This window comes from Eulemur rufifrons, chromosome 2, assembly GCF_041146395.1.
Source record: "Eulemur rufifrons isolate Redbay chromosome 2, OSU_ERuf_1, whole genome shotgun sequence".
Taxonomy (NCBI): Eukaryota; Metazoa; Chordata; class Mammalia; order Primates; family Lemuridae; genus Eulemur; species Eulemur rufifrons.
In genome coordinates this window covers 46999519-47021574 of record NC_090984.1, presented here as the reverse complement: position 1 = coordinate 47021574, position 22056 = coordinate 46999519, and the positions used below count along the sequence as shown (strand labels likewise).

Genomic DNA, 22056 nt, shown 5'->3' with positions numbered 1-22056 from the left:
GCAGATCTCCAAGGGACTGACGCTTGCGTTAGGGCCCGAGCGGGGCGCGGCCGGCCCCGCTTCCTCCGCTGAGGAAACGAGCGAGGACCCCCGCAGTCCGCCTCGCCAGCCTTCCCGCCCTCGCGGACGCGCGGCTTCCGCGTGGCACTGCCGCCCCGCTCCCTCCCGCCTGGCGCGCTGCCTCTTTGTGTCTCCGCGTCTCCCCTCCTCCCAGACAAATGGCTGTTGGCAGGAAATTGGACGCCTTCTTGGGAGCTGCGCTCGGCGGCGGCGGCGGCGACGGGGAGGGGGCGCCGCAGCGGCCGGCGGGCCTCGGGTGCCCCCAGCCCGGCCTGGAGCGGCGGGGGATGTTTTGACATCTCATCAAAGAAAGGAACTTGATGCTTCGAAAGTGCTTTTCACAGGCGGCCTGTATCTGCTCCGGAGCTGATTTATAAACAGAATCTGTGCTCGCTTCGCCGCTCCCTCCCCCGTCAGTCGGGGGGCGGCGCCCGAGGCGCGGACGCTGCAGTGCCCGGCAGGATTGGGTTTATTTATTGCCTCTGGCCCGGAGCCGGGCGGCCTGGGGACTGCACAGTTCCCTCGGGCCCGAGCCTTCCCCACTCTCCCCACCCACCCAGACACCCATCCAGGGGTCTGCCAGACTGGGCGGAGCCCTCCGGTGGTTTGGGGGTGGAGGGCGGGGATGGAGGCAGAGATGGTCAGGGCGTCCCGCAGGGCCGCGTCCTGCCCCGCACCGCACTGACCCAGTAGGGAGAGGGTGGTGAAGGAGGTCGTTGCCTCCGCCTTAGGGCTGGAAAGAGGCTGGAGCTGCCAATCTTAAACTCCCCAGGGGCTCTCCTTTCTCTCCAGGGTAACTCCAAGGCCCCCGTAGCCCTTCCCCTTTAGAATAAATTAAGGAATCTCCAGCTTCTGTTCGATCCCAGGGAAAGGGGAAGAAAGGATTGAGAGAAAGGGCAAGAAAGGTTTGTCCCTGCGAAGAACCACAACCCTCAGCTAGGTAACCGGCACAGGGCTGGGTCCAGGTCTATCAGAGTGCCCTGGTTTCACATCTAAAGAGTCCTGATGGCCACGGGGTAGAGCAGGGACATGTGTTCGGCCCCCTTAATGGGCAGCTTGCGGCTGGCATAGTGGTGCACAATTTCTGGGACACTGCTGAAGGGCGGGCTGTTCTGGCCCAGCACGTATTTGTGTTCCTTGGTCCGGGACAGCTTCATGTGCATGAAGCCCTGACTGCTCCTGGGAAGAGGAGAGGAAACCCTGGTGAGTGAGGGCTGTCCTCAGTCCCCAATTCACACATCCAGTAACCCTCCCCACCCCCACAGCAAGTGTGGTGGTTCCAAGCCAGTTGGGAATAGGTGGTGAACAGGGAAGGTGGAAGTCAGTCCAGAATGCAGGGTGGTGGCAGTGGCCGTGGTATGAGTAGGTAGCATTAGGCAGTGGCTTTGTGGTAAGGGCACTAGGTGTGCCAAGAATGTGTGTACAGTGAATGTACAGGGTGTGTGCAGGTGGAAAATGGAGCAACCAACAGGCCCCAACCCTGGGATCTAGGCACCCCTGCCCTCCAGCCTGTGTGGCCAGGGCCAGTTTGACCTCACCCTTCCTAGCTGTGGAAGGACACCTGTGAGGGGCTGCTGGTGACTCATATGGAGCCACAGATGCCCTTGGCAGGAAGGAGGTGGGGGGGACAGATGTAACAACCAAACTAGTCTTGGTTAGGGCTCTCCCTTTACAAAGACTAGGGGAAGAGACAAGCTAATCTGGAAGTTCCCCCCAAATCTGGAAATGCTCAGCTGCCTCCTCCTGATGACATCCCTTCACCCTCCTGCTGTCTGGGCCTGAGGCCAAGCCCCCAGCTCATGTACCCGGCCCTTCCGCCTAGAATGACATCATTCCCTTCCTGAGAGAGGACTTGCTCATGCTCCACAGCCTCTTGGAACGCCCTGCCACACCCAGGATATCAGCATTAGTGCCTGGCCCTGCCCTCAAGACAAGGACCCCACTGCTCAGAGCTCTGCCAGCTCTTAAATGTCCAGGACCCTCAGCCTTAGAGAGGGGCACTGGGGTGAGGCCCCCAGCAAGAACATTTGCCCAAACTACCACAAGCTTAGTCTGCCAGGCCCCAGTCTGGGACTTACCCACAGGCAAGAGGTAAGGAATATTTGGTGGGTCCCTGAAGCCTGAGTCTGCTGCTGGCCAGAGCCCACTTGGGGACAAGGATAGGACTCAGAGGATGGTGTGGGAAGCAGGACTGGGGGGGGGGGTGCTGCCTCCATCCTGGGGCCCCCACCCCTGGGAAGTGAGGCTGGCAAACCTCATCATCTGCCTCCCCTGCCTGGGTACACAGAAGGCTCTGCCTGGACCCATGTCACAAGGCCCACAAGTGAGAAAGCGGAGAATGGAGAGGCTGAAGGGAAGAGAGGGATGGGAGGAAAAGACAGGCCCCTAACTCTAGCCCTCTGCCTCTCCTCAGGGCATGGTGTCCTGAAGCCTTAGTCAGGAGCCCAGAGGCCTTCTGGGAAAAGGCCTGACGACCCCATGGCTGTGTGTGCCAGGGTGTGGGGCCATCTGTAGGTCTGAGATAACTGGGGCTGACAGTGACCATGGGCATGGGAGGGTGAAGCCAAGGGCCCCAGGCAATTGTACAGCCCCTGTGGGCAGTGCAGAGAGGAGGGAGTGAGCCCAGGCCCAAGGCTGTGGGGGCAGCGTGGGCCCCGCTTTCCCTCACCTTTTGCCAGTTTGGGGATGACCCCTCCCCATAGTCCACTTGGGGGATAGCCTCTCCTGAAAGCTGTATGTTATATCTTCTCAGGGGACAGATCTGGCCAAGAAGGGCAACAAGTGGCCAGAGAGGCCAGCCTCCATCTGTATAACCAACCTCGAGGGGAGGAGGATGGCTGTGCTTTCCGACCTCCTGGGACAAAGTCCCAAGGGCTCATTAAGACACAGCAAAGCCCTTGCTAGAGCCTCAGACCCTCAGGGGGCTGGGGTGGGACTAGCTGGGCTGCAGGGCCAGGCCAGCAAGGCTTTTTGAGGAAGTTGTTTAATTACCAGTGAAAGCCCTTCCATTAGGGAGAAAAGAGAAACCATAATTGTATTTCAGAGAAACCATTTATATGCAAACGAGGCTCTGGCAGACGGAAGCTGGCGGGCTAGATCAGCCAGGGCTGGAACAGACATCCAGGCCTGCCTCCCCACTGGGCTCCACTCCCCGGAGCCAGACCCCTAGCATCTCCCCTGGCCTCTGCCACAAGCAAACGCTATGGTACTTCCTGAGGGGTGGAGCCCTGGAATGGAACAGCTGGTTTGTGGAGTCAGCCTGAGCTGGGTTCAAATCCTGACTCTGGGACTTTATTAGCTGGTGGCCTTGATCAAGTCACAAACCTCTTTCAATCTATTTTCTGTCTATAAAAAGAGATCTAACATGCAGATTGATAGTTGGTTTAGAGATGGTATATATACTGTTTGGTATGTCCCAGGAATTTTAACTGTAATTTTTAAAGCAGTACACATTCCTGAAGTTATATAAATTAATTTTTTGACAAATGAATTTTTTTTTTTTTTTTTTTTTTTTTGTTGAGACAGCGTCTCACTTTGTTGCCAAGGCTAGAGTGAGTGCCGTGGCGTCAGCTTAGCTCACAGCAACCTCAGACTCCTCGGCTTAAGCGATCCTACTGCCTCAGCCTCCCGAGTAGCTGGGACTACAGGCATGCGCCACTATGCCCGGCTAATTTTTTCTATATAGATTTTTAGTTGTCCATATAATGTCTTTCTATTTTTAGTAGAGACGGGGTCTCGCTCAGGCTGGTCTCGAACTCCTGACCTTGAGCAATCCACCCGCCTCGGCCTCCCAGAGTGCTAGGATTACAGGCGTGAGCCACCGCGCCCGGCCGACAAATGAATTTTTCTGAAATGCTCTTTTGATTTTATAATTTGTGGACTCCTAGAGTGTGACAGCTGAAGGAATCTAAGTGATATCTGTCAACTCACTTTGCAAAGGGAAGAACTGAGGCCCAGAGAGATTAAGTGATTTGCCTAGTTTTATCAAACCCCCAAATAGAACTCAGGTTACCTGACTGCAGTCTGGTGCTTTTTCTATAATCTTTTAGTGAAGTTGAATAATTATCCCCCAAATGTACCTGGTTTAGTAACCCTGTATTTCCATAGATTGGATTTGTTTGAAGTGAGGGGTATACCTGTACTTGAATGCCCCTAGAGAACGTGGCATGATGTGGTACAGATGCCTCAGTAGTGAGGGGGGTGGGTAAATGGACACACCACGCCAACTGGCTGCCTTCGTGGGGTGCAGGCTCTACCAGGCAGAACTCCTGGTTGCCAAAGGGAGGGAGGGGAGCCAGGAAGGCTGATGGGAAGGGAGGCCCTGCCTCCCCCACCTCTTCTAGGACCCTTCAGAGCTCAGACCACCTCTCGCCCCCTCCACTTCTCTGAGTAAACAGGAATAGCTTGTGTCCACTGCCCTGCCCCCTCCCAGGACCCAGCCTGGCATCTCACCCAGTAGACTCCCTTAGGCAAAGCTCCTATCTCCTTGCTTGTGCTTCTAGAACATCTTGGACTTCCATTCATAATGATTGTGATAATTTATTGAGCACTCAGCACCATGCTAAGTGCTTCCGGTACGTTATTTTATTCAATCCTTCCCTGTGTTATTATTCCGCCATTCTATTAGTAAGGAAACTGAGGCCTAGAGCGCTTAGGGGGGCCCCAGACCACACAGCTAGTAGAACAGAACCCTTCTGAGCTGGATGCCCTAGCTCAACTCTTATTCCCCCCAGTGGACTCTGAGCTCCTTGAGAGCAGGGGCTGAGTCTCAGGTATCTCAGGATCTAGTGCCTGGAGAGTGTTCACAGGGGATGGGGACCTCCCAGCTTGGCTGGGCATGAGGGGAACACTGGAGGGGACTCCTGTCCTGCTGGTTGTGCCCCCACCCACAGCCCTCTGCACTCACTTGAGAGAGAGGGAGAAGTCATTCTTGCTGGTCTCGCTGTTGCGCACCAGGTAGCTGGCCTCTTTGCACAGCCGAAGCAGGTTCTCGGCGTCTGTTCGGCTGATGGCCCCGTGATACCAGCTGAGGATGAGAGAGAGGAAGAGGGGCATCTCTGCTGAGTCCCTCGCTGTCTAGGCCCACCCTTTCTGAGTGTCCCTTGGAGGGGAGCAGAGGGAAGGGAGTCCCCAGGTGGACACAGACACTCACACCTGGTTTTCCAGAGGCAGTGCTGGATCAGTCCACTCCCCCAGGGGGCTGCTGGGCTCCACGCTTAGGGGCTTGGCTGACTTAGGGTTCCCTGTGGAGAGTCTGGGAGGTAGCCGCTCCTTCTCCTCCCGGCCAGGTGACAGGCAGCTCTTCTCGGATCCTTCAAACTGGGCTGTGGAGAACATACCAATCATGGACTCTGAGGACCCTAAAGGTACAGCTCTATTGAACAGCTGGTGCCCCACCCAGATCTCCTCCAGCCCCCAAAAGGGTCAAACGAATGTTCTTCGGGGGCAGCCCATGGGCATGGGCCTGACTGGCTCTGGGGACATAACCCTGGGTCCGTTCCCTGGTGGGGTTGGGGCTCAGCCTCCTGTGTCACACAGGCCTCCCAGTCCCCACCCTGAGGGAGGAGAGGAGAGAGGAACAACATGAGAAACCACTTAAGCTTCTCCCTCTAGAGCAGCTGACTGCCTTCCCCTATTCCATCCCCCTCAGGGTGGCTTCAGCGCTGATAATATTGTTTCTTTCTCCTCCTCAGAGTTCATTACTGTTCTCCAAATCACCCTGCCAAGCCATTCTGTAGAAATGACTTATCGATCTGAGAACAATTATCTGATTCCCCTTGGTGCCATCCTGACAGGCTAATCCCGCCAGCCGCCAGCCAGCCCGCCCCTCCCCCTGCACCCAAGGTCTCTGCCCACTGGCTCCCCTCCCCCAGCCCCAAAAGCCCAGCAGAGGCCAGGGCAGCCTGACAGCTGACTCCTACCCACGGGAGGACTGAACCTCAGTGGGTCACATGGCCACAGGCACACATGCACAGGTGACAAACACTCTCCTTCCTTCTGTATTTACAAAATACCCACAACACTCAGGCACAAATGTACAAACAGGTGCTCACACCTGTGCACCCACACCCTTGGGTGCCCATTCTGGGCAAAACTGAATGTAGGGAAAGAATTCAGTGCTTTCCTTCTCCCCATTTGGGCTCTTTTTTTTTCCTTGTAGCACTTTCATGCCCTTATTGTTTTTCAGTCACCAGATGCAAGATCAGAAGATCAGATCCGCTCCTTTACCCCAAGTTACACAGTTAACACTTCCTGCGCTAGTGTCACCCCTACAGGAGTATTCTTACTGAAGGATACAGCCAGGCAAAGCTTTTCCCAAAGAAGTGAATTTAAAACAGTGGATCTTTCCTTCCCTTACTTTTAAAACAGAAAAAAAATTGAAACATATTAGGTAGCAGCCTCTCTTAGCAGACGCCGTCCCCACAGTTTTGGGGAAGGGAGGAATGTGCATTTTGTTTCTTCCTTCTTCTTATAGGATGAGAGGGATTCTTCCTGGGATCTCCAAACCCTGCCCCACCTCTCAACTCCTCCAACCCAAGCCCACATGGCCTGGGGGTGAGAGGACATGTCACCCTGGCCAGAAGCCCCCACAGGACCCACCGCTGCTGTCCTCCAGGCTGGGCTCAGGGAGGGGTGAGGCTGGACCGGAGATGTCCCTGTCCCCGTCAGGCAGGGAGGGGCTGCTGTCCAGCTGTCCCACGGGTGGAGGCCAAGGTAGGTCTTTGATGACCTTAATGTCAACTGGAGCCAGTAGCAGAAAGAGAGAGACAGACAGTGACAGAGACAGAAAGAGGCAAAGGTTGAGACACCAAAACCCAGAGCCAGGACACAGGACAGCCTAGAAAGGAGGGGGCAGAGGCAAGGGAGGGAGCAAGACTCTCAGAGGGCTGGGGAGAGCCAACACGGACCACACCAGGCTGGCCTGGTCAAAGGGTGGGGGGCTCGGCTGGCAAGCAGCAGGATGCAGGGTCTTGCTCTGCCAGCCCCGTGGGTCCCCTTCATGTGACCTCTCACAAGCCTCAAGGGCCCAAAGCCACCAGGAACAGAGGAAAAGCGGGACTAGGAGCTTCCCACGCCTCCCCGCACCACACCCAGCTTCCCACAGCTTCCTGGCACCCCCAGCCTTTGCCTCCCTTTCTCCTCTTCCCCACAGCCTGGGAACTGGCCGGTAGCATGAGTGAGACAGCCTAGCCTCAGGTTGTCAGGAATATGCAGACTTGGGGGCAGATGTTTTATTGAAATTTAGCTGCCCCCCATCCTGAGAAGAGTGATGCCACCAGTGGCTGCCGGACTGCTAACAAGGTTTCCTAATGACGAGCATAGATTTTCCCATTAAGCAATCCAAACAGTATTGATTCTCCAAGGAGACTTCTGGAGATAAACGGCCCATCCTCAGCGGTGAGTGCTTTACAGGAAGCGAACCAGAAACCCGAGCCTTCGCAGTCTGGCTGCCAGGGTGGGGAGGATTGGCTCCAGCTGCAGGATGAGCCCCTTGCCCAAGGAGGGGTGAGGGGCCGCTGGGAGCAGGAATGAAGTCAAATGGTGTTTAAGCCCTTTATGTTCTTACTGAATCCAGGATCCAGGAGGGAAAGCTCCCTCCCCATTGTAGGCTCTTGCTCCACCCACCTCAGACCACCAACATGCACTTTTCCATGGTGGACTTGGGCTTGGGATGGACAATGGTGTGGTTGGAACAGGAGAAACCTGATCCTCATTCAGCAACCAGGGGGTTTCTCACAGCCTCTCTCTGCTCCTCAGAAATCCCCGTGAGGCAAGACACCCCTGGTCTGGCAGGGTCCACCACTGGGAGACACAGCCCGAGAATTCAGGTTATACACACAGCTGTTTTCATTGTTTCAAGCATTAATGTAAGTGTTTAACATATGCCACGAGTTTTATAATTTTGTTTTGGAATTCTTTATTTTTAAACATACCCAGCCCTCCAAAAGATGGAAGTAGCCCAAGCCTCTTGGCCTCCGAGAGGTGGTCGATGCAGGGAATCGCCTTCATCCTTCTCCTGTGCCCATTCCCTGACTCTGCACACAGCGCTGTGTCCGCACTGCCCACCTCCCCACTGTCAGTGCTACAGAACTCAACTACACTTCGCCGCTGGGCCTCCTTGGGTTCCTGGGGTCTACTCCTTCCCTTCTCCTGAGCCTGGAAGGCGGCTCAGAGGCCCCAGTGGACCTGCCCTCTCCACAAGGACTCACCCGCAAAGGCTTTGGAAATGCGCTCCTTCTTCCACTCCCAGGGCTGGTCATACTCCTCAGGGGGCCTCTCATCATCTTCTGGCAGGCGGGACTCCCGGGGCCAGGGGGCCCCCTCGCCCTCTGGGGTGGCCCCCTCCTCCTCTGGCTCATAGGGTGTGTCATACAGAGGCAAGGGCTGGGCTGCTGTCTCTTTGGAGCCCCGGATCTCTGACAGGGCAAGAGGAAGGGGACAGGTATGAGCACAGCCCTGGCCGTCTGGCTCCTCTCCTCCAGCAACACTCAGCAATGAGCCGGGCTCCCCTCAAAGGCGATGCCCTGGCTCCGCAGAGAACTCAGCAGCCACACATCCTGGGTCCCTCACCCTCCAAACTCTTCTAGGTCTCCAAAAGCACAGGAGCCAATGGAGGCAGAGGAGTGAAAGACAGGAAAAGGATCCCACAATGGCCAGCAAGGGACAGGTAGCCAAAGTTTACGTGTTTAGGAAACAGAGGCTTGGTCTTCCCCTGTCCATCTCCTCCTTGTTGCCAAACTCCATTATTTCCGTGTCTCAGGTGGTACCATTTCACAATCATAAAATTCTTCTTTGCCACTCAAACACTGCTGACCACCCCTTTTGACAGTCATTTTCATGGACTGTCCTCTCTGATCCCTGATTTGGTCTCTTTTCCTGGATCCTCTCTTGGTCTCTGTTCCCCAAGGCCAGGTCTTATTCATCTCTCCCTACCCTAACTCTTTGAACTACTTTCCCAGCCTCATGGTACCCATTACATCTGTATTTCCATTACCATAAAGATCTTTCACTTTGACAGCCCATTGTTTCAAACTAACCACCTTCTCCAAAGCTAGTGATCTTCTCTTTGGCATCATTGACCCCAGTGAAAATCTGATAAAAGCTATAGCGCTGCTCCCCAGGAAAACGTGCACTTAAACTTTCACATGCAATTCCAGGACATTCATGGACTTCCTGAGGGTCCACGCCCCCTGACCTAAAAACAGTAGTCAGCCTCTCACTTTCTCCACTTTTGTCTACTACACTGTTTTCCTTGAACCTGGCCCTCCTTCATTCTGCAAATCCCATCTATTCACTGCCAAGACCTGATGATTTTCACCACATCTGTCCATATCTAGATTACTGCTGGGATGAACCTCCATTCCACAGGCTCACGTTTCCATGGGCTCCATGGAATAATACTCCTGGGATAACACCCTGACCACTCTCTGCCTCCCTTGCCACCTCTCCCAAGAGGAAGAATGGCTTATTTGATTGGCCAGTGAATGCTCACTCTCCTTCTCAGATCTGCCTTCTTGCAGAGACAGAACATTCTGGCTCTTTCTCCTGCATGCAGTCGAGTGGCCTGCCACTGTGCAGCAGCCTACAGCTGTCCTGCATTGCCCAAGCCTGAGTGGGCAAGTTTAATTCTGTGATGAAGTATTAAAAAGCCCATTGTGGTGACATTGCTAAGTAATGTTCTCCAATCAACTTTATCAGTAATAAAGCTGACATTTTAATCTCCATCAGTCTGTTTCCTTAATCTTATTTCTCAATTATTTCCAAGCTTGGGAGAGGAAGAAAGAGGGGTTAATTACTGGCCCCTTAAAACCCCAATAATTTTTACAACAGCCTGCTAACTTTCTGATGCCCAGTTCTTCCAGTCCATTCTGCACACCAGAGCCTCAGTGATCCTCTTAAAATGCCATACTCGTCCTATTCCTTTATTGCTCAAGAATTCATAATGGCTTCACTCCCCTTTTTGGAACAAGTCCAAACACCTCATTCCAGCCTTCAAAGCACTTCACTGCCCCTCTTAGTCTCTCTCATCTTAGCTCCCATGTACACCCAGCACTAACATTATTTGCCCCTGAACAAACTTCCTCTAGTCCTGCCTTTGGGGTCTTGGCTTAGACTGACCCACCCTGTCCTCCTCTTTGATCACGACTTGGTCTTATTCCCTGGTCCTTCTCTTGGCCTCTGTTCCCCAAGGCCAGGTCTATTCATCTCTCCCTACCTAACTCCTTGAACTACTTGCTCAGCCTCATGGCACCCGCTACATCTATATTTTTAATCATGCTTTTCCAATTGCCATAGAGATGTTTCACTTTGACATCCTGTTATTTCAAACTCATCACCTTCCCCAAAGCAAGTGATTCTCTTTTGGGGATCCTTGACCCCCAACCCTCACTATCTTGCCCTTCCTATCTCAGATGCTTCTATCTGACCTTTGGTCACATGGCTTCCAGTACCACAGGGTTCATAAGTCACACCTTCTCCAAAATGACTATCTTGAAGACAGTCACCATCCTCCCCAAGGACCTGGCAAAGACTTTCTCTATATTTTCTAGGGACCAAGGAATCAGTTCTCAGACTTGTGGGTCCCCAGGCCTGTTCTGTGGAGCCCAGAAGCCCCTGCCCTCACTCACCAGCCATCATCTTTTGAGCCTCATAGGGCTCCATGTAGCCGTCATTTTCAGAGATCTTCTCTGGGACTCCTGAAGCTCCTGCTGAGCCTTCACCAGACTCCTGAACATCAAATGGGTCCGCATAGTCTTCTAGGATTGCCAACTGTGGGAGCGAAGAAAGTGGGCTTCAGACAGCTGAGAGGCAGCTCTGCTTCTCCCCAGATGCTCTGCCCATGGGAGCAAGAGTCCTGGGTAGGCTGCCTCAGACCAGAGCCCAGATACCCAAGGGCAGGCTCTGAGCTTGGATGGGGACAAGCCCTGGCTCTCCCTTTGCAGGGTTCTCCTACTGGGCCACCAACCAAGTGGTATCTCTTTCTTTTCTGCTAATTTGGTGCCTCTGGGCCATCTCCTAGGCCAAATGGCCAGAATGAGACTACTGGGCCTTAGTGCCTGCCTCAGTCAAGGTCCAGGCAGGATAAGAGCCTACGCCAGGTGGTTCAAGAGAGGAAATTAATCCAAAGAACTGGTTACAAAGGTGTTGGAAGAGTTCAAAGAACAAGCAGGGAATAGGGAGGCAACTCAGAGATTAGCATGGTCTGTGCCTACCAGGGCACTTCCAAATGCTGAATAAATAAATAGTTGCTCACCATCAAGGAGGGAAAGGCTGAGTACTCACTTTTTCACAGTTCGCTGACTGATCCTCACAACATCCCTGTCATGTGGGCATTATTATTCCCATTTTAAGGAATGGGAGGCTCAGTGCAGTTACGGAACAACACGCCCAAGACCATTCTGCATAAGTGGAGGAATCAGGATTGGAACCCATGCCCTTTGTGCAAAAGGCTGCCAACTTGCCACCAGAGGGCATCCTGGCTGTCCTGAGAGAGACAATGCTGGAGTCAGGCTTTGGGGGCAGCCTCGAGGCTCTGCTGAAATCCACTGGCTGCTGGAGGACAGGGACAGGAAGGGCCTCACCTTGGTCCTCCACTCCCCATGCTGCCCCTTCCTCCCACACAGTGGCTCACAGCCACTCCTCTGTCCCTGCTCCCACCCTATGCAGAGCAAACTGCAAACCACACACCCTGCAGAGGCACCCAAGGTGCTCAGGGTGGGGCGCAGCTGAGGATAATAGAGCCTTTCTCCAAGCTGGGCACAGGCTTCTCCTGGGGGGGCTAGGTGAGGCAGAGACAGAGCCCAGCCCACCCAGGACTGCCAGCACCCTGGGGGCACTGCATGACTGTGTTGACAGGTGATGACAGGAGTGGCTTTGGGGCCTGAGGCATGGGGAGAGGCCACCCTCACTTTTCTCCAAATCTCAGGCCAGGCTTCCATTTGAGCCAGGCTGTGGGAGTCAGCTGGGCTGGGAGGCTGGGGGCTGGGGGACCGCCCTGCCCTGGGTTAGAGGATCTGGGAATGGGGACCGCTAGGAAGGCAGACATGGAGAAAGGAACCTCCCCACCTCAGAGACCCCTTCTGCATGTTCTTCGACCCCAGCCAGGCCCTCTGGGGGCCTCTGAGCCATGTCCCAATGGCTCCTTCCATCTCGCTCTCAGGTCTTCAGGGTCCCCCTTGTCCCAGGCAAGCCTCAGTTCCTTCAGCTCCCTTGCACCTCTGCCTGCTGGTGGGATGACCACCTCAGAACATCCCATCACCACCGCCAGGCACCCACTAGCCTGGAGCTCTGTGTCATTTTTGTCTCTCCAGCTCCAATAAGCACCTGGCATACAGTAGGCACTAGAAAAATGTCTCTCTCCACTACATCATCCCCTATGACCCCTGAGAGCCCTTCACCCCAGTCCTCCTTCCACCAGGAAGCAGAGAAAAGAAATCCACTCACTCCTACCCTACTCAAGCTGCTTCCTCCCAGCCAACTGGCACCCATGGCCCCACTCTTGACCAAGGGGGCTCTGGAGCCAGCCCACTGCTGGTGATTCTGACAGTCAGCGCCCAGCCTCACACCCATATGTGGCAGCTACTTGACAGTGTCTGAATCAATGGACACATTATCCTTAAACCTTACAATGACTCTCCAGTGTTTTAAGAAAAAGTCTGAAATTAAAGAGATCTAAAAGATTCCACTTTTTCTCTGGTTTCTCCCTACCCACCTTGGATCCCTTTGTTACCTGAAAGCTCTATGCTCTTTATTACCTCAAAGGCTCTCCTGTTCCTCCTGGACTGGTTACCTCTCATTGATCACTGTATTTCTTTAGAAAGCTTTTCCATACTCCCCCTGGGCCTGTTAGGTGCCTCTATGCTAGGCTATCATTACACTGTACGGTAAATATTTGTTTTATTCTATGTCTTCCTGCAGACTGTGAGCTTCCTGAGGGCAGGAACTATGTTTACTGATAAATTCCTGAAAGCTCTCAGTAAATATTTGTTAAATCCATTCATATAAAACAGGAAGAATGGACAAAGGAAACACGTTTTCCTGTTCATTCAGAAGAGAGAGGAAGCATGAATCTGGGTTGGGTGGGGTAATACAGGGGAACTGAGTCTTTCCAAGTGAAGCTGTGTCCCCAGAAGCTGCTTGGTGAGCAGAGGTGTCCCCAATGCCCCTCCCACCCCGCTCCAGGCCCTCCCTCACCAAGCCTGGTCAGAACTGCACACAGTACCCTTCCCACCAGAGTCCTGGGCTCATGCCCAGAGCCACGACCCCTCCCAGGCTGGCGTGGGCTTCCGAGTCCCAGCCTGCAATGCCCGTGGGCGCCCAGGTGGCAACTCTGCGGGCAGCTCAATGGCTCCTCTGTTCCATTCCTGGCTCCACACCCTGTTCCAGGAAGCCTAGGCCCAGCGCCCTGGGCTGGAGTGCCCAGATGAGCCGCCCACAGAACTGGGAGTCGGAAGCAGCAGCTGGGAAGGCTGGCAGGACGGGTGTCCACCTTGGGCACAGAGGATCTCAGGCAGAGTCCAGGCCTGCTTTCCCAGTGGCTTCTAGGTCCTGTGAAGAAAAACTACTCAGCAGGGGAAGCTGCCCTTCTAGGCTACCACGATTTGTTATTGTGCTTATGGTCCCTTTGCCCCACTCTGATGTGCTCACTGCAATATCCTGCACCGGTCACAGAGCCTGGCACACAGTAGGTGCTCTCTGCACATTTACTGGATGCTCCAAAGGCCTCCTCCCCAGACTCTATCCTCTGGAGTGACACCAACTTTTAGATCCCCATTCATCCTGACCTCTGACTGACCACTAGTGGCTGCAGGATCAGGCTCTCAGGAGACTCTACATTTGAATAGGGATCACGGAATTGTCCACAAAAGGCCTTTGGAGAAAGTACCTAAAACCAAGGTTGATATTTAGGCATACAGCCAGAATGCTGTTGAAATGCTGAAATATTTCCAAACTAGTAAAGTGCCTGCTACCCAGAGGGTCCTCCATTCCCTTCCCTCCTGACATCCAACAGGGTGCCTCCAGGATGCTGCAATTGTGTCTGTTCCAATTGGGCAGTGCCCCTCCCAGAGCAGCTGTCATACTTTGAATCTCTTTCCTGCCCAAGCCTCTCCGGAGGTAGCTAGCAGGCCCACCATCTGGGTCGTGTTCCACTCTGCAGCTGGGCCATGCAACACGTTCCTCACCCCAGTGTGGGCTCCAAGGGGTGCAAGTCTGAGAGGAGCAAGGGGGCACACGTTACAGGATGCTGGCTCTGCAAGGGCCCCACACCTACTACGCCCCCTCTCCTCTGCTTCTTTAGTTTACATTTAATGTCTGGAAGCCTCAGTCTTTTTTATCTGCAGAATGAGGATGGTAATAGTACCTATTTCATACGATTGGGAGGAGGAAAATGAATTTGTAAGAGTTTTTAGCCCAGAGGCTGGCATGAAGTCAGTGCTCAATAAATGTTAGCTCTGAGGATAATCTTTTACGTTCAGGTAAAGAGGCCCCAGAGTTTAGGTGCTTGTCCAGGGCAAGCAGCTTGTTAGCAACAGAGATGAGACTGGGATCCAGCTCTCCTGACTTTCAGTGCCTTATCAGATTCTCCGAAAATTCAGAAAATGTGGCATCTTCTCTCCTCCACTTGTAGATTTAAGATATACTTTAAATCTGAAAAGTCCTGTGGCAAAGAAATCTAATTTTGTTTAATTCAGTAATTCCCCAAAATATTTAATCATGGAAGCCCTTTTGTCACTGAAAACCTATTAACCTGTCACTGTTTGGGAAATGGTACACTACTTACCTTCCCCAAGAGCAAGTTTTTGTACCCACTGTTCCTGCTTATCGGAATGCCCTTCTCCTATTTTATCTGCCTGGGAAAATCCTTGCCAAGAAATATATTTATTTTCCTTTTCTGATTACAAGAGCAACTTATATGTTTTTATAATTTTGGGGGGTTTTTATGTTTTTTTATGTTTTTATAAAAACATTATATGTTTTATGTGTTTATAAATGTTTTTATAAAAAGCAAATTGTTTATAAACAGTCAAACATCACAGACATGCAACTGATCCTACCAACCCTCAAAAGACCCTTGAGTATGTCTGGGGCCACCTCAGGATTGGGTGGCAAATGGTGGTCCCCAGCATTCAGGAAGTAGTGAACTCAGCACAGAACATGCCCCTCATTCCTTCTCTAAGAGTCGCCCTCCTCTTTGTTCCTTGGCAAATGCTTAGTGTACACCTCCTCTCTGTCAGGCACCTGGTAGGTGCTGAGGTCCTCAGCATGATGCACACCAGCAGCAAGTCTAGAGTCAGGTGCCTGGCTGTGAACCTCAACTCCACTACCTGCTAGCTGAGGAACCATGCAAGCATGACTCAACATTCCTATGCCTCCGTTTCCCCATTTATAACCTGGGGATGGTAACAGAATCTTCCTCATAGAGTTGATGTAAGGATTAACTGTTCTAATACATGTCAGCTGCTTAAAAGTGGCACCAGGCACAAGGTAGGTCCTCAGTAAATGTCAGCTACTATATTATTAAAGACCAAAAAAACCCATATTTCTGGGTCCTCCAAGAGCTCACGGGGACAGATACAAAATAAGTTCCAAGAGAGTGAAGCACCTTGTGGTGCTGTGAAGCCCCAGGGTTAGAGCACCAGGCTCTGGGGGCACCATGGGTTCACTGCATGCAGGGTTTGGGCCCCACCTTTGCTCTCACATACTAATCATACTGGTTTGTGGTGAGGGCAACTGGAGTGGGCAGCAGCCTCCCCTGCAGTCTCGGGCCCCAGCCAGGGCTTGCTCAGCTTAGCCAGTTCCTCTCTCCATGGTCCTCAAGGTCCCAGCTGTTCCTGGCTGCCCACAGGCAGAGTGCCAGAGCTGAGGTGTCATTGAGTCACTCACTGGCCAAGCCAACAAGCACAGATGCCTTCCAGAGTGAGTGCCACAGTGTGTGGCAATGGCACTGGGTAGTGTGGACGGGCCTGCCACACCTCGGAGCCACGGGCCTCAGCCATCCTCCAGCGCCAATGGTGGCAGAGATGGCCAGCTTGGGCCAGAGAGTTAAGAGTTCTAACCAGCCCACAAAGGCCCCTTCACCTACACCCCTCCCCGCTTCTGCAGGACTTTCCTCCTCCCTCTATCTCGGTCAGGGAACACATGCAAGACAAGCAGATCACATCCCAGACTCTGTGGAAGTCATAAGGAGGAACATTAATGTAAACAAGTAAACAAACTAAAAAAGGCAAGGATTAGGTCTTCCAGGTGCCAGGACCCTTTCAGTGCCTAGGCCGTGTCACCTAATGACACAAAAACACTCAGTGAACACTGGCTAGGGGATTGTCTTACATTGGCAGCCCCTACGCACCCTCCTAACCTCAGGGCAGGAATGTCTTATTCAACCTCAAACACCCTATCTGTTCGCTCCTTTCCAAATCTGGGCCTGGAGGATGTAAGTCCATGTGGATATCATCTGTGAGGTACATCTACTTTTTTTTTTTTTTAGAGATGGGGTCTCGTTCTGTTGCCCAGGCTGGAGTGCAGTGGTATGACCATAGCTCACCGGTCTCAAACTCCAGGGCTCAGGTGATCCTCCCGCCTCAGCCTCCCAAGTAGCTGGGACTACAGGTGTGTGCCATCGTGCCCAGCAGAGGTACATCTACTTTGAAAAGTTCTTAATATTTGGGGGCCTGTGAACCCTTATGAGAATCTGAGAGCTGCGGGCTTTTCCCCAGAAAAATGGGAAATCTCTGCACACAATTTCTAGAGGTTCATGAACCCCAGGAACCCCTCCACAAGCTAAGAAGAAGAGCTCTGGTTTCAACACAGGGTACCTGCCCATCTTATTGTCCATGTCACACACCTCTCTCTCTCTCTCTCTCACACACACACACGCACACACATATATATCTTGGCATGACAGAGGCAAAGGACACACTGTGCAGATGGTCACAAGCAGCTCAGAGCTTCCCTGTTCCTATATCCATCCCCTTCCCGAATTAGACCAAGTTTTTCCTGTTGAAGGTCTGAGAAAAGGGAGCAAAGCGAGGGAAGGCCCAGTTCTCTAGCCCCTCTGCCAGAGTGTGGCCTGGAGGCCAGACAAGGGTGAAGCACCACAAGGGAGCTTTTCCTGAGGCCAGATGGCAAGGCCTCTGCCTGCCCATTGCAGGGCACGACTCCTGCTGCTCCCACACCTGCCCTGCCAGGCCTGCCCAGATGGCCACCCTTGCACCCCTGCCAACTGTGGCAGTGGGTCTGACGGTGGCTGGAAGCCAGAACGCTGCATGGGGAAAAGGCTAATGGTCCTGAGCCTGCTGGGTCTCTCAGGGTCCTGTCCAGGTCCCCATTCTCTCCTGCTCCATACTCACTGGGTTTCTCCCCAGTCCCATTTCATCAAATCTCATCTCCACCCATTTCATCAAATCTCATAACCCAGCCCTTTGCAGAGGGTTCTGACCACCCTGCCCCAGCACCAGCCACTGGGCTCCAGGAAAGAGAGAAGTTAGGCCAGTCCAAGGGACATCCCTGTCACCAATCCTGATCTCACCTGAGGAGACCTCAAAGCAACAAGCCAAGGGGCTCTGCAGAACTGAGAGAAGCAGGAACAGAGAACAGGGAGAAAGCAGCCACGCAGTACAGAAACACCAGCTCAGCAGGGCCACAGGGGCAGGGCCAGCTCAACAACCAGGGGCAGCATCTCCCTATGAGCTTAGGTTTACAATAAGGGGCTCAGGCACCTTGTTTGGGCTCTTCCTAGGGGAAGACTGACTCCAAACCTGGGGTGGGGAGCTGCTCTCTCTGAATTGTGGGAGGCCCCAGGTTAGGGCCCACAGAGACGGTGTCCCTGCCCCTGGGCCAGCTCAGATGGCATCCAGGGTCCTTCTCATCACACCCATTAAAGAAACCACAGATTGTGTGACTCCTGGGAGAGCCTGCTCTATTTCATTCCCATCCTTGTAGCTGACAAAGGAGTCACAGATCTCTTGGCCCCCCCAAGTCTGAACAGCACACAGATCACAGAGCTGACCCAAGCTGAGGCATGGATGCCCTCGGCAAGAAGAGGCTGTGAGTGGCTGCATGGCTCTGTGAGTGGAGCCCCTTCCCTGGGGGGGTCTCTGGGGAAATGTGCAAGGGGAGCTGTGGCTAGGCAAGTTCCTGATCCTCAGGGCCCACCCCGGTAGTGGACAGTTACCACTGAGGACATATTTATGCACCCTTCTATATGTCAAGCATTGTGTCAGGCACTTGGGAGACACAGACAGGAGGAGGACACGGTCCTTGTCCTGGAGCAGCCGACAGCTTGGTGGAAAGCCTTTGAGGTCACTCAAGCCACTGCAAAGAGAAGGGCCAAAGACAGCTCAGGCTCATATTGCCTGTGCCAAACAGGCAGTGGTCAGAGAGGAGGAGACTAACTGGTCAGTGGTGAGAACCAGGCCTAGCATTCCCCTCGGCCTCACTGCCACCACCTCCATCATATCACACAATAGCAGGGGACAATTAGGAAGCAGAAGAGCACAATCTAGGAGAGGTGCCCTTGAACCTTCCTCTGCAGACTAAGGATCCTGGCCCAGGACGGGCAGCCATGCCCTATGGCAGGAAGTAGGGAAAAATAATTCACATTCCTGAGGCTTCTGCTCTGACCCTGACACATCTCTCTCATCCAGGAAATCAGGCAAAACGGCATGCTCTCTCAGCTAAAAGCCTCGATCCTGCAGACAACAGATTCGGACGGCAACTTTGCTCTCCAATCAAATAAAAATGTTCTCTGCTGAGGAGAGGGGAGTAAGCCCTAAAGCTGAGCTCCCAGGGGTCAGTGAAGAAGGACAACAACAGAGTCAGAGTGGCCCACGGAATCATCATCATAGAATTTAGGGCTATGGGGGCCTAGGGATGGCTTTCAGCTGTCATTCTGCCAGAGAGGGATAAGGCTGACTGGAGGCAGGGGTGCTGAGGCAGGGAGGATGTCCTGTACACCGTCAGTGCCCTGCTCGCCTCCCTATCCCAGTGTCTGCAGACCCAGGAGAGGCTCTAGCTGCCCTCAGAATGGACCTGGGGAGGAGGAGGCCAAGAGGAGAGGTGGAATGGGCTGCCGCTTAGCCCCATCTGGGCAACAGGTCCTGAGCACTGACTGTCCTCACACCTGGGGAACAAGGGAAGCAGTGAGGAATAGGCCTGGACCCTAGTGGTCAGCATCCTCAGCAAGAGCTGCCAGCTGCCTGTCTGGGCCTCCTGAGAACAACAGCCCATCCTGCTCCAGCCCCCCCTGGGTAGGGCAAAGGCCAGCTCTTGCTGTGTTCACAGGGAGAAACCCTAGCCTTCATCTCCTTTCTGGGGCTTTAGCACCTGAAAGGATGCTTGGGCTCCCAGAGAAGGAAGAGGAGGAGGAGAAGGAGAAAGAGGAAGGGGAGGAGAAGAGCAGCAGCAGCAGGGAGAGCTTTGTCCTGGCTCTGGCCTGGGGGAAGGGTCAGAGATCAAAGGGCAGTGAGCCGCAGCTCCCAGAAGGGCAGAAAGGCCATAAACCAATGGGGTGGGGGAGGACTCGGGGACGCCACAATTCCCATTAGAAAAAGGCTCTCGAATCTGGCTTCGGGGCCAAGAAGTGGAGAGCGGAACCTGGGAGAGGGAGGGTCATCAGTCCTGAGGCCACAACAGGGGATGGGGCAGAGTTTGGGGCTCCTGTCCCAGATTGGTCGAGAATCTGAACAAAGGTGGGTGAAGACTCGCAGCCCTGGGGTCAGGGGCTCGTGTCCGCCTGTAGCCGTGACACCAAGGCCAGGCCACCTTTGTCCCTCTCACAACCTCCAGACCCCTGATCACCTCCCCGCCTGGCCACCCCCGCCCGGCGCGGCACTCACCCTGTCGCTACTGGCCTGGGGTCCGGAGATCCGCTCGTCGGCAGGGGGCGCCGGGGGCCCAGGGGTCTCGACCCGAATAAGGCGGTGGGGGGGCGAGCCGTGGCGCGGGGGCGGCGTGGGGCCGGGGGCGGCAGGGGTGGCGAGGGCTGAGGAGCTAGACGACCCTCCGGAGTAGGGGTCTTCGAAGTCGCGCTCCCGCTGCAGCCTGTAGGCGGCCAGGATATCGGGGGGCGGCGCGGGGGGCGCTGCCGGGGAGGGTGCAGGGGCGCGGTAGTCGGGCTCCGGGGGCGTCGGCTTGCTGCCCCCTCCGCCGCCGCCCCCCCCGCGGAAGCCCAGGTGCTCCCGGAGCCACTTGGCTACTCCACCGCTGCCTCCTCCTCCTGGGCCGGCTCCCGCACCCCCGGTGCCCCGGCGGGACCCCCCCGGGCCGCCCCCGGCACTCCCCTGCGCCCGCGGCCCGGGGCGGGAGCCAGCCGGAGGAGCTCCGCTCAGTAACATGGGGCCCGCCAGACTGAGCTAGGGGAGCGCAGTGGCCCGGTGGGGGGCGGGGGCGGGGAGCGGGGCGGGGGCGGATCTCCGCCGGGCGGCGGGAGGGGGCGGGGCTCGTCAGTAACAAGGGAGGGGCGGGGCTCCGCTCCCTAACAGGGTCTTCCTCCCCTCCCCGCCCGGGAGGAGAAGAAGGGGCGAGGGCTTCCAGCCCATGTGGACGCGCGCGAAGTGAAGTGGGCGACCCCGGGGCAGGGAATGCGACTCCTGGACTGAGGGTGAATCCTCCACGTGTCGCCACGCGTGCCCCTATGGGGCGCACACCAGTCCCCATCTGTTCCTGTTCCCTATCTCTCGGCTCGTGCGAGGCGCGGAGAGGGTAGCTCCTAGACTCCTGGGTCTGGGGCTCCTTCCGCCTCTCCTCTCCCCTCCTCCAAGGCCTCAAAACCGGGAAACAATATTTTAGGAGAAAAATCTAGGGAGGGCAAGAGAAGGAGCTGTTCTATAAGACGATGTGCCTGTAACAGCCCACCCCATCCCGGTGTTACCCCATCTACCTCCTCCCCTCCAACTGTACACCGCACATACCCGAACCTACATTGCTTCCCAATCCGTGCAAACACATCTCACATCACACACAAACAACTCCCTGGAGACACCCACTTCTCCCGTGGCGTTTTCACACACGCTGTCCTCATACGCAAATGCTGTCGCGCAAACACCCCCCACCCACGGGCGCACCCGGCCCTGACGGCAGCACGCACACACGCAGAAATCCCTTCAAGTCACATCCCGGGTTTCATTGTCAATCAGATCAGTGACAGAATGGAAACAGACAAGTCAATAAATCAAGTCTAGAAACAGCTCCAATGTTGTCTATCACAAACTCCTTATCCTCCCGAGGCTCGGAGGCTCAAGTGCTAGGCATTTTTGTCTAAGAAATAAAGCCAATCCCTCACCAGAAATGTTGTAGCCCTGAAGCCAAGGCCAACGTTTACTTTTGGCTCTGCTGGGAAGGCAGCAGCTTCACCTCACCACCGCCCCTCCCCCACTGCTTTAGTGCCTCCCCACTCCCAGGCTCATACCTGCCTTTTGAGGGAGCAAAGAGCGGAATGAGGACCCAAAGAGAAGGGAGTTCAAAGCTGGAGGAGTAGAGGAGGATGTGATGGCCAAACTGTGAATTTCCTAGGATTCCCAGGGCCCCAGGTCTCAAAATATATGTTGAGTTCCTGCTTGGCACAAATGTTAGTGAGTGTTATATATCAGACAGTGCTTCTCAAACTTTAATGTGAACAAGAATCTCCTGGGGATCTTGTTAAATCGCAGGTTCTGATTCTGTAGGCCTAGCTGGGGTGGGGTCCCAGACTCTCTAGTTCTTTTTAGTTTTTTACTTTTTTCAGGCCCTGTTCCCTAGCGGTTAGACCCAGACAGGCTCTCAGGGGTGATAGGGGCTGCTGGCCCTCCACCATACTTTGGGTAGCAGGACTGTAGGAGATACTGAAAAATCTGATATTGTGCCTGGTTTTGTGAAGTATAATAGAGAACAGAACACGTGCACATTTTTTAAAATGTGTAGTTTTAAAAATTGACTAACAATGCAAAGCTGGACATAGAGGTGATAAATAGGAGAAGAACAATCCAGTTAATCCATATGGGACGGTCTCCGGAAGATCAC

The 22056-nt window shown here is 54.3% G+C and overlaps 1 protein-coding gene across 4 annotated transcripts; it reads right to left on the bottom strand.

Moving 5' to 3' along the window:
- Positions 1-325: 325 nt before the first annotated feature.
- SHF (Src homology 2 domain containing F) lies at positions 326-20408 on the bottom strand. Of its 4 annotated transcripts, none has more exons than XM_069460516.1 (7): positions 19896-20398; positions 10689-10830; positions 8271-8477; positions 6661-6801; positions 5213-5384; positions 4967-5086; positions 326-1239 (listed from the first exon to the last, which is right to left on the bottom strand). In XM_069460516.1, the coding sequence occupies exons 1-7, from the start codon at positions 20391-20393 to the stop codon at positions 1053-1055; spliced, it is 1467 nt and encodes a 488-aa protein (XP_069316617.1). In that variant the 5' UTR covers positions 20394-20398; the 3' UTR covers positions 326-1052. The 4 variants fall into 4 exon arrangements, with proteins under 4 accessions (XP_069316617.1, XP_069316626.1, XP_069316637.1 ...); XM_069460536.1 differs by lacking the exon at positions 6661-6801 and having other exon boundaries at positions 329-1239; positions 19896-20140; positions 20366-20393; XM_069460525.1 differs by lacking the exon at positions 6661-6801 and having other exon boundaries at positions 327-1239.
- Positions 20409-22056: the final 1648 nt, after the last annotated feature.

Coding starts and splice junctions, on each gene's coding strand:
- SHF (XM_069460516.1), bottom strand. CDS start 20,393: ATGTTACTGAGCGGAGCTCCTCCGGCTGGCTCCCGCCCCGGGCCGCGG. Junction 8,478..10,688: donor GGCTCAAAAGATGATGGCTG/GTGAGTGAGGGC, acceptor TTGCCCTGTCAG/AGATCCGGGGCTCCAAAGAG. Junction 6,802..8,270: donor CATTTCCAAAGCCTTTGCGG/GTGAGTCCTTGT, acceptor TACTGGCTCCAG/TTGACATTAAGGTCATCAAA.